This window comes from Natrix helvetica, assembly GCF_964273705.1.
Source record: "Natrix helvetica genome assembly, chromosome: 1".
NCBI classification, from domain to species: Eukaryota; Metazoa; Chordata; class Lepidosauria; order Squamata; family Natricidae; genus Natrix; species Natrix helvetica.
In genome coordinates, this window is record NC_138548.1 from 178583994 (window position 1) to 178596572 (window position 12579).

General features: G+C 42.3%; 1 protein-coding gene across 1 annotated transcript in view; it reads right to left on the reverse strand.

Annotated features, from left to right (window-relative positions):
• DNAH7 (dynein axonemal heavy chain 7) overlaps positions 1-12579 on the reverse strand; it is a gene marked incomplete at its 5' end in the record, with an annotated part of 161289 nt that overhangs the window by 131483 nt on the left and 17227 nt on the right. The window contains 2 exons of the mRNA XM_081956675.1: positions 997-1176; positions 1664-1847. Of these exons, the coding sequence (XP_081812801.1) occupies positions 997-1176; positions 1664-1847 (364 nt within the window). The remainder of the gene's footprint in view (positions 1-996; positions 1177-1663; positions 1848-12579) is intronic.

Consider the following 12579-nt stretch of genomic DNA (forward strand, 5'->3'; position numbering starts at 1 on the left):
GTACCTTATATCTATTCTATTCACAGCAGTGTTCCCCACTGTTGGCAACCTTTTTTTTTTTTTTTTTTTGGTATCAGTCGAATTTTATTTTTGGTACATATTATTTCCCTGTCATTAGCAATCTTGGAACAAGATGGGAAAGGCCATTCTTTGCATGGTTTACCATCCTATCTATCTCGCCATAAGAACCACAGGAAGTATTTTAATTCAACCCTTAAGTGAAGCATGCTAATGTTATTGTGTAAATATTCATACATATTCTAATGTATGCTTGGTTTATTATTAAGTCTTAATTTTAAAAGTTAACTTTTTTTAATTTCTTTTTAATTATTTTCCTTAGCTGCTTGGGAGAAATAAACGAGATGCATGTGAAATATACATAAATAGATGTGCAACATGAGGGGGTCCAGTATATGCCAGTGTTTTTGATCTTGGCAACTTTAAGATGTGTGGACTTCAACTCCCAGAATTCCCCAGCTGGCCAACTAAACGCTGATATATCCATATAGGTAGTCCCTAACTTATCACCATTCTTTTAACTACCAAATTCTGTGAGCCTTGGAAAAAATGACTTATGACCTGTACTCGCAGTTACCATTGTCATATCACCCCCCACAGTCACATGATCACAAATTAGACAATTGGCAACTGGCTCGCATTTACGACGGTTGCAGTGTCCTGTGGTCACATGATCATCATTTGCGACCTTCTTTTCCTACTTCCAGCAAAAAAAAAAAACATTGGGAAAGTTGAATTCACTTAACTACCACGTGATTCGCATAACAATCACCCTAAAAATTGTCACAAAATCATGTCCAATTCAACTTACAGCCTCAACAGCTTAGAAGAAGAAATCCCAGCCCCAACTGTGGTCATCAATCAAGATACACAGAATTCACAAGAAGGGCTTTGGGGAACCGGCAGTTCTCCAGAACATACATATTATTCAATCACCCCCACCCCCCCCACAAATAATAGAATTAGAATATTCCTTACCCACTTTGAATAAAGCTTGGTCTCCACTCTTGGAAACATATTAACAGCTTTTATCATGATTGCAAAAATATTCATAAATATGGCTTCATAGTCACTAAACTCAGGTTCAAATGTAATAGTTTCATTCTCAAGAATCAGTCGCATTATAAATCCAGGGTGTTCAAAGGCATAGATAGATTTCTGCCCAGAGAGAATTAAATCCATTACATGGCTTGTACAGGAGAATACTTACAAATGACACAACTCAGAACAAAACAAAATATAAGAATGTGAGTGATGGGGTCAGTTGTTTTAGCTAAGACCATACAATGCTGACTAGCCACGTAGTCCAAAAATGTGACACAGGAGGGAAAATGTCTGCACAACGCATTAGTATACGTGTATCAGGCTCTTAAAGTATCAGACATTGATTGATTGATTGATTGATTGATTGATTGATTGATTGATTGATTAAAAGCATGAATCCTACTCAGGCTACACCATTAAGACTTTTTTTTTCTGAAAGATCAACTTCCCAAGTCCAATCTCAGTAGAATATATATAGAAGATATTCATTCTTTTTTTCTAAACAGAAGCTTGCTTTTTTAAAAAAAATGCATTATTTTTTACAAAGGTCACTTGGAACAATGCGGAAAGGTCAGTAAGCTTGTCAGAAAATCCTTCTTACCTTAGGTTGCACAATTAAATCTGTGAAGTCCTCCATTGAATGTAAAGCTAGGCTTTGAAGTTGCTGGGTCATTAAGGCTGCGGCACAGTTGAAGAAAGCTTCTAATTGGGCACTGCTGGCATTGGTAGGCACCTGCTTTCGTTTATTGCCTTGGTAATAGATATTTTGCACTTCTGGGAACCACCTAAAAAGAGGAGGGAGGATATTTTTGCAATTTGCAGAAAGGTATCTTTCACCAAAATGTTATATACTTTAATAACATGTAAGAGCAAAGCTTCCTAGACATTTTAGGCCACCTCCCGTGCTTCTTCAGCATTTATTTTGCAGTAATGTTTATTCAACAAAAACAGGGTCGGCAGTCCTGATATTACAATGCCCGTACAAAAGGACAAACTCATAATTATACTGAGGTTACCAGATCTCTTTCCTCTTTTGAGTTCTTATTCCATGAACATTACTGGGAAGTCACAGAGTACTTCTAGAGAAACGGGGAGTTAAAATGGTTACATTTTACTCCTTCCTAAACAACCATAATTGGGAGCACCAACTCCGTCACTAAGTGCCAAGCTCTCTAAACAAAACTTCACATGACTGTGATGGGCTTACAACCTCACTTCTCCTTTGCTCATTAACCAAAACATAATGGGGTCACGACTTGCCATTTTATTCCGCCTTCTGTATTAAATCTGTCTGTCACAAGCCATGTGCCAAGCAACAAATGATGATCACGTGATCATGGGATCAGAAGTGGTATTCAGCTGGTTCAGACCGGTTCGGGCAAACCGGTAGCAGAAATTTTGAGTAGTTCGGAGAATTGGCAAATACCACCTCTGGTTGGCCCCGCCTTCCCACCCCCATCGTTCCCAGTCTTATATTCCCTTGTTTTTTAGCTCAGCTGATTCTCATGGCAGAACGGATTGCCGCGCCTCAGCTGAACTAAAAAACAGCTCAGTTCACCAGAGGTGGTCTTTTGAGTACTCATAGAACTGGTAGGAAAAGATTTGGATTCTCACCACTGCATTGGACGCTACATTAAATGAGGCACTTGGTAAGTGAAGGTTGCCTATACAAACATGATTGCAGCTCTCAGAGGTTTGCATCATACTAACGAGAAGGAAGGCAAAGTGTGACTCTCCACAAGTCCCTGGTCCGAAGTATTGGCATCCCTTATACCAATGATGCCAGCAATCAAGGTCTGCTGGGAATTAGCTTCAATAACCTCTGAAGGATTGTATAGGTTATTGCTGGAATCCAGATACTTGGCAGCCACAATCTGGGAAGTTTAAAATGAAGACTGCAGTGCCAACCAGGGGTGCTTGAACTGGTGCAGCCTCCAAAAGTTGCCTTCAAAAGATGTTAGTGTGACAGAAGAGGGAAATTAAGTACTCCATTTCTTCCTCCAAAGGTCAACAACACAGCTACCCTTCAAAGTCACAGGTGAGCTGGGTTTTTTTCTCCTTCACTCCACAACTGGCTTGTAACATCAAAAGTGCAGCCACAGAAAGCCTCAGAATCCATAAACCACAACTACCTGCTTGCATCCATGTTTCTCATTCATTCTTACAATCACCAGGACAAATCCAAATCACCATTCGACTCTTGAAATGGGTTGAAAGGGTTAGTATGCAGTGTACTTATATGTCTGTATTTTCCCTACAGCCCAAACCCTGCTGAATATTTTCAGCTGAAAACAAAGAACCACACTCGGAATTGCGCCACCAATTTGCAATAATGTAGTTCCGAATAGCTAACACAGGGAGACACTTCTCCTCTTCTTTTTCCTGCTTTCTCCTTCCTTCTGGTTGTTGGGATCAAGGTGGTTGCGAAAGAGAAGAATGATTAATGCGCCATGGTAAAAATTGTGTGAGTTATCCTCTTCCTAGTCTACGTCAAGAACTTTTTCTCTCCCCATCTTCTGCGTGGGATTGCTTGTGAGACTAGATCTCATTCAGTGATTGGTTGTTCATCACTTATCTCACACTAATTATGGTCACAACATTCAGTTTTGTTAACAGGCTTTGCTAATCCCCCTCTCTCCCAAATTTAACAAGGGCTTCCAACACAGCTTCATACTTGAAACTAAGGCATAAGTGCATCTCTGGCATAATCAGATGTTCTGTTACTCTTTCTCCCCAATACTATGCATAGCTCAGATCTACTATGCAGAGCCCCTCCATTCTTAGAACTTTGGGTGCCTAAAAATGCACAATATAAAGAATCCCCTTCACTAAGAAAAGAATATCTCTCTTGATCACTGCAATCCAAAATTACAGAATCTTTTTAAAGGAGGTTAACTTTTAACATGGAGTTAAAATCTCTCCAATATAAGATTTCTTAAAATTGGGGATGGGGGAGGAATCAGGAGTCATTATTATCAAATAATTTTATTTATTTTTATGTGATTCATCTGCTATTCCCCCTCATAGACTCTGGGTGGTTTACACATCTCAAAATAGCAAAAGGAATAAAAATATAATTTAAAACCTCAAGACAAAAAAATGTAACAAGTAATATCAAATCACAAAATTATAAAGTGCTGATATTAAAGGCAGGTAAAAATAGTTGAGCAGATAGGTCTGACTTAATATTAGTCTTTCAGCTTTGGCAGAAAACTGCTCAGTAAGAGCTTGAGAATATTCAGTCACAAAATTAGCTGTGCTCAATCTTTCATTCTAGGGGACATGAATCATTAAAAAGATATTTGAACTTACTTTTTAAAAAGAGTATCCTTGGCAGCTTCCATTTGTCTTAATATCATGTTCTGGAAGAGTGAAAGCTCCATTGAGTCTTGACGAGTGTGAAATGCTGCCTTATCAATTAAGCGCAAATCTCTGCGAAAGTGACAAAAAAAGAATATCATGGTGAATATATTTTCACACTTATTGAAACTTTCTATTTAATCTATTTAAATAGATGGCCGTGGTTCATAGGTACCAGTTTAATTCTCAATCAAACTAAATGTTGTAATTGAGCAAGGCTGGGCAGCAGTTTAGATTCAATCTTCAAAAAGTGCTTCAGAGAGCATGGGTGGGCAAAATAGCATTTGGAATTTCTTCAGGCAGCCATGCTCCTTAAAGCATTGCAGACAAAAGCTATGCTTGCACACAATGAAGTGTTTTTTTTAGAGTTCACATCTGAAGCCAAGGGCAGCCCTATTGTTTCATACTCTAAATACAAACAGAAGCAATCATACTTTATGTCCTCTTAGCAGATTGTCTGATTTTTACATTTCTAATCAATTTTGGCATTTTCATATAATTTAGTTAACCCAAAAAAAAAAAAAACAACCCAGACCAACAATTTGTGAATAGGAGTTAATTTAAGATTGCAATCTTTGGCTTTGCCAAATCGTAACATGAATATTGATGCACAAAACATGCTCTAGTCTGAACAATATGCTTCAGATGAATCAATTAGTTAAACAACATTTCAGAAGAATCTTTATTTTTTTTTTCTTCACAGCATTTCTTTATAATTGCTTTTATTGTTTATAACATGTCTGTATTCAAAGAACTGTTTGGAGAGGGTTAATACCAACACCTTTAAATTTGTTATGGACACAGGAAAGCATCAGCCTTCAACCAATGAAACGAAATTTACTGCAGCCCATTGTGCATCTGTTTCACAGACTTTTACTGAAGAGTACAAGGTTAAGGAAAGATCGTCACCTAGATCTGTCTATCCTCTTCAATGTAAATTTTAACAGCGCCCCTAATGAAAAATAAGAAAATACGTACTAAACTAAGTAAAGAAAAAATATTTCATTTTTGTTTTGTTTTTTAAGCTATTTATATCGCCGCATCTGTTAGCAATGAATCTGGGCAGCATATATTGAGTTAAAACCAAATAATAAAATAAAGCTAAAAATACAAGTAACAAATGTCATGACTGTCAAAAAAAATCATTCCTAACTTACAACAGAACAAAGCAATAAAACTAATCAACCAGCAGAGCTTACTCAACCTTCCAGCCCTAATGCCTGGGGGAACAGCCAGGACTTTCATGCATCAAGAGGTGATGACAATTTTCCACTGAAGAAGGTGGAAACTGCACTCTGGCCAAGTTCTAAATTCTATACAGTCTTTGCTGTCAATTGTTCACAAGGTCATTGGGATATAAGTCTTGGAAGCCTAAATGACTTCATTTGCTTTAAACACACAAAAACCTTCTCAAATGTGCTTTGTGAGCCAAACCATTCATTTATTTACTTAGCCATGTGGCAACATCTTCACTGGGCCCTGCTGATGTGCTTGTTTTGTGGGTGTGTGGACCAGGTCACAAGACAAAAATGTATCTATGTGGTGGAGGATATGAGTACTCCGAATGTGTTCATTGTTGTACCTATTTCAGCACCAACACCTTTTTCTGCAGGCACACACACGCGAGTGCGCGCACACACACACACACAAATACACAAAGTGTTTTAAGGAAAAGAGGAGTAAAATTCTTCATAAGAAAAAGGCAATCAGGACCACAAAAATCACAAAATCCCTTTAGGGAAGCCTGAGATACCATTCATCAAAAGATTACATATAGCATTTCTTCTCTTTTTTCTTATTCTTTTTGTTTCATTTTATCACTCATAGAAATGTATAAATATATGTATGGGATGCAATTCTTTTTCAGAGTGCACTGAATAAAAGAAGCTTAGGGAACAAATCTGACAATGAGTTTCAACTATTCTGAAAGAAATTAGCTATTAAAACATATTATTTTACTGGATTAGCCTACATATAAATTTCAGGTGTTTTTTTTTAAAAAAACCCAATCTGATAAGTCTGTCTCATGCTTTTCTACCTCAGAAAAAAGAACAGCTCAATTAAGCTTCCCTATTAGACACTACTATCTGAGATCTTAATAGAACAAAACTAAGCATGGTAAAGTGGTTCCCCCCCCCCCCCCGCTTTTTTTTTCCCTTTTACCACAATATATACTTATTAATAAAATAATCTGAGCTGCCGGGATAAAAATACCACATTTGGAAATTGCCTCAACTGCTGATTAAAACGAATAATGGTAATGCTTCATGGTCTTTCCCAGTCAGGAAGAGAAACCTGATCAGGCACAGCTCTGAAAATATTTTAAAGATAATGTTCTCTGACAACAATTAGTTCCTTCAGGGTTCTTGCTGTCAGAATGAAGCACTGCCTCCACAAAACAAGCTTAGCACATTTTGTCTGATTTGCCTTCACACCAACAGCCCAGGGTGAACATTTTTGGCTATTAATCTTGCTGTAGTTCTTCCTGAATTCTTTGTTCTCATTATTGTTTGCGTACATTCAATATTAAGCCAGCTTTACATCTCATTACTGAACACGGATAGAATGAGAACGCTCCTTTGCCTGATCTCAACATTTTGCAAGCTGAGGTCATAAACAAACTGTACTTAACAGAATAAACTAATCCCCTGCAACTAGATACCCTCCAATTTTTCTGGGTTACAATTCCAGTCTAACCAAGCCAACATGGAGACTGTCATTTAGCAGATCTAAAGGACATCAGATTGGGAAGAAAGTGAGGTCTATGAGATCTTCAAAATGAGAACAAGGAGTGAAAGGTAAATATTTATACAAATAAACATTTAATCGCTACCTTTCTATCTGCAGTACTATTACTATTCTAACATTTTGCTTTATGCCAGTGGTCATTAGAGCACACCTGCATAACATACTTATCCAGATCATGGACAAATTTAACTTATAATGTAAACACCCTGACCCAGTCAGCATTAAATGGGTTAATTTTAGCCCTAGGTGTTGCCTGGGGCAAAGTTAAACTGACCCAGTCAGTTATATCATCCAAACATAGATGTGAGCATGAACAATGATGCACTCCAATCTGTCTTCCTGCTGCTGATGTAGAGATGAAGTCCTAGAGCAGCCCCACAAAAACTGGACTATTCCAGAAATTTCCCCTTGTTGCTTCTTTTGTTTTAAGCCCTCCCTCTCTACAGCTACATAGATCAATATGAAATAGAGAAGCAATCTCTGTCAATGAGGGCCTTGACCCTGATTGGGCTTTGGGGGATTTTTAAAAATATCCAAAGTAAATTAAAATGGCAGGAAATGACTGCCTCCCAATCCCATTTATGGCAATGAGGAAGCCCATCAAAGAGGCCATTACTCATTTGACTATGGCATCTATGACCACATCCCATTAGCATTTGCCCGAGGTAGGAACTGATGGAACATACCATTAATCAGGTACAACCTAATGCAGGGGTGTCCAAACTTGGGAACTTTAAGACTTGTGGACTTCAACTCCCAGAATTCCCCAGCCAGCATGCTGGGAGTTGAAGTCCACAAGTGTTAAAGTTCCCAAGTTTGGATACCCCTGACCTAATGGAACCTCCTGAGTTCAAGTCCCGCCTTAGCCATGAAAACCAGCTGGGTGATGTTGGGCTGGTCACTCTCTCTCTCAGCAGAGTCCACCTCACAGGGTGGTTGTTGTGGGGTAAATAGTGGAAGGAAGTTATGTTGGATATGTTCGGCGCCTTGAGTTATGTATAAAAAAAAATAAAGGCAGGATAAAAATAAATAAAGCAATAAATAAAATAATAAATAGTCTCCAAAACTATTGTTATAGGAAAATCAACCTTGGAGTACTTTTATGATTAGAGGAGATACGTTCTCTCTTCCTTTCATTATTACAATATTGCATTATTCCCCTCATTGTTACATATATACATAAACACACATACATACATGTATATGCAAAACAATCCAGCTGCATTTTTATCCAGGAGACTCTAGAGGTCTAATTACTCTTTTTTATTATTTGAATTTTATGAAGTTTTTTTTAACTATACAAAGAAATAATACCAAGCAGATTACATAGTACTTCTATACCTCTCTAAAGTAACCTTTCTTTGTGTTTCAGTTGCAGCCCTATCCACTTATCAGCAATTAGAGGCTACCAGTGTAAACCTCAGCCATACTGTTAGATATTAGCATATATTGTAGTAAGTCTCCCCTCTGGTCCGCTGCTACAGCAGGAAACAGGTATCGTTCTGATTGGTCGAGGGGCGTACCCGATCCCTATAAAAGGGGAACCCTCCGACCACAGAGCAAGCTGGATCATTACTACTATTAATAAGAGCTGTTAAGTCACTTCGTGTCCGCAGTCTGTCTCTCGTTGCCCAGATCTAACATTGGCGACGAAGGTGGGATCGAGAGGCAGATAGGACGAAGAACGCTACCTCCAGAATCTCCGGATTTGATCCAGCCCAGGAATTCGGCAGAAATTCCGGCCGCCATATCAGATCACCGCAGCGCGGCAAATTCAAACAGAGAAGATGGCGATGCATGCTCCCCCCGCTCCTTTCGACCCAGAAAATGACGAATGGGAAGCCTTCATGATTCGTTTCGAGTGTTTCCTCGAAGCGAACGAATACACGGGGATCACCGACGCAAGGAAGAAAAACATTTTCCTCGGCTACTGCGGAAAGGAAGTCTTCAATACGGCCAGAGACCTCACCGCGCCTACTCCAATACAGGCAGTATCATGGGCGACGTTGCAACAGGCCCTACAGACTCATTACGCGCCAAAACCTTCCCGCCATGTTTGCCGCCAAGCGTTCAACACGAGGAACCAGAAGGCGGGAGAATCTATCAACCAATATGTTGCAGCCCTACGTAAAGCAGCCACACATTGTGGATTCAGAGACCTGGATGAGCAGATTATGGATCGACTCGTTAGCGGGCTGAGAGACATTTCCCTACAAAAGCGGCTGTTAGCAAAAACCAATTTAAGCCTACAGATTGTACTCGAGGAGGCAAGAGCTTCAGAAGCAGCAGACAGATCAGCGGAGACAATTCAACGCGGGTTCAACACTGACCAGCCAGCGCCAAGACACACCAAAGTTCACTACGAGGACACAAGCCCCGCCTACGAGGATCCCGAGTTCGAGGACAGTCACCTGATGCGGAGCAGTCACATGAGGCCTGGGGGGAGACCTGGATCCCGCTTGCCGCCCTGCGCAAGTTGCGGAGGGAATCACCCCAGGTCTACTTGTAGGTTCAGGAACGTTGTTTGTTCGCACTGCAACAAACTTGGGCACATCGCACGAGTGTGCCGGAGCGGAGTCCCTGCCTCATGGCAGCCACCCATGTACCGCCAACAGAAGCCCAACCCAGGGGCTTGGCGGAATCAGAAAGGGCGCCAGAGAGAAATCCACAAGTGTATACCCAGAGAGAAAATTCCCAAAGAGCTGAGCGAGCATATCCCCAGAGAGATTACTCACACGGAGCTGAGCGAGCGTATCCCCAGAGAGAATACACACAAAGAGCTGAAAGAGCGTTCTATCAAGACGCTCAACGAGAGTATTTTCAGGATGTAGACGATGAGATAGAGTTGACCCAGAGAGAGGAGTTGCGAACGTATCTCACCACAATACATCAGGTCCGCCCTAAGCGGCCAAAAAGGCTGAGAGTCACAGTCCTCTTGGAGGGCTCACCCTGCGAGCTAGAAGTCGACACAGGATCGACCCTGACGATTATTTCATGGGCATCCATGAAACAGGCTATCCCTAGCCTCAGAAAGAGCCAACTACGCTCTCCAGACGTCCTGCTGCGAGACTACCAGGGGAACCAAGTCCCCATCGTGGGCCAAGGCACATTCCACATCCGTTTCAAGGACATCGAAGCCCAGCTGCCCGAGACCATCGCCAGCGCACCATTACAGAACCTTCTGGGGCTTGATTGGTTTGAAGCCCTGGGGTTAGAAGTCACCGGAATTAACACCGTGAGGAACAGCAGCGCTGAACAGATTTTTAAGGAGTTCGAGGATGTGTTCAGCCCCGGTCTTGGTAAGTATGTGGGTAAACCAATATCATTCAATTTAGACCCTAAAGTGGCACCAATCCGAATTAAACCGAGACGAGTGCCTTTTGCACTCCGCCCAAAAATAGATAAGGAAATAGATAAGTTAGTGGAGCAAGGAATCCTTGAGCCGGTAGATCACGCGCGCTGGGAAACACCCATCGTGACCCCAGTCAAACCAGACGGATCAGTCCGCATCTGCGCGGACTATAAATGCACAATTAATGTCGCGCTACAACAGAGCGCATATCCTGTGCCTGTAGTACAGCACTTATTGCACTCGTTGGGGCCAGGAAAGGTATTTGCTAAGTTAGACATGGCACAGGCTTACCAGCAACTGCCAGTGGATAGCGCCACAGCGGAGGCCCAAACTATAGTGACGCATAGAGGAGCATTCAAATGCAACCGGCTACAATTCGGCGTGAGCATTGCCCCAGGATTGTTCCAGAGCGTCATGGAACGACTTTTGCAAGGGATACCGGGAGTCGTCCCCTATTTTGACGACATCTTGGTGTCCGCTGCAAACGAGGAGCAATTAAATAAAAGAGTCAGAACTGTTTTGGCCAGAATCAGAGAAAAGGGTCTCCGCCTTAAAAAGGAAAAATGCCAAATTAACGTGCCTAGCGTAGAATTCCTGGGTTATAGAATCGATGGTCAGGGAATACACCCCACTTCAAAGAAAATTAAGGCGATCCAGGACGCCCCCACACCACGAAATCAGACCGAGTTGCAGGCCTTCCTCGGATTACTTAACTTCTACAGCGTTTTTCTGAGGCAGAAGGCGACCGTTGCTGAGCCACTACACCGTCTACTCCAGAGGAACGCACCATGGAAATGGGGACGATCCGAAGCTGCAGCTTTCGCCGGGGTAAAGCGCCTGCTCACCACTGACTCACTGCTTGTTCAATACAGCCAGACCCTACCGCTGGTATTGACCTGCGACGCATCACCCTTCGGAGTTGGAGCAGTCCTCAGCCACAGGATCCCGACGGAAAAGAAGCACCCATCGCCTTCTACTCCAGAACTCTTTCATCGGCCGAAAGGAATTACAGCCAAATGGACAGGGAAGCGCTGGCTGCAGGTCAGGGAATTCGGCATGCCCTCGTCGCGCCATTCCATCCGGCATCAAATGGACAGGCGGAGAGAATGGTGCAATTCACAAAAGAGGCCCTCGCTAGGATGGGTCCAGGTGATTGGCAAACACGCATTGACCATTACCTATTGATCCAACACATTACCCCCAGCGCAACGATGGGTAGGAGCCCCGCTGAACTACTCATGGGCCGCCGTCTACGGTCTCACCTGGACCGTCTTCACCCAAATTACTCTGCCACAGCTCCCCCAGACTCCACAAGCAAAATTCGGTCTTTCAGCATAGGGGATTCAGTATACGCCCACAACTATGCAGGGGGAACATTGTGGATGCCGGCAAAGGTCATTGGCATCACGGGTCCACGATCGTATCTGCTGGAACTAGAAGATGGGCGGAACTGGAAAAGGCACATCGATCAACTTCGGGGTCGCCTAGCACACTCAGACCTTCGGAACGAAGACGAGATTTCCCTGCCTACAGAAAGTCAGCCACGCGAGAGCCCAATCATAGAAAACTACAACACCTGCGAACCAAGCTTGGAACAGGAAAACACGCACGAAGCAGAGCAAACCCCAGACAACGCAACCGAGCAGACTCCAGAACGCCTTAGCAACGAAGGCACAAAACCTCCTGAACGTGAAACAGGAAAAGCACCCGATCCTGCAACCACTTCTAACCAACCCGAACTACGACGCTCCTCCCGAGCAAGACAAACACCCACATACCTAAAAGACTATGTTACCTACCGCAACGTTCCATCTAGGAGGGGAGGGGTGTTAGATATTAGCATATATCGTAGTAAGTCTCCCCTCTGGTCCGCTGCTACAGCAGGAAACAGGTATCGTTCTGATTGGTCGAGGGGCGTACCCGATCCCTATAAAAGGGGAACCCTCCGACCACAGAGCAAGCTGGATCATTACTACTATTAATAAGAGCTGTTAAGTCACTTCGTGTCCGCAGTCTGTCTCTCGTTGCCCAGATCTAACACATACATACAGTTTTAC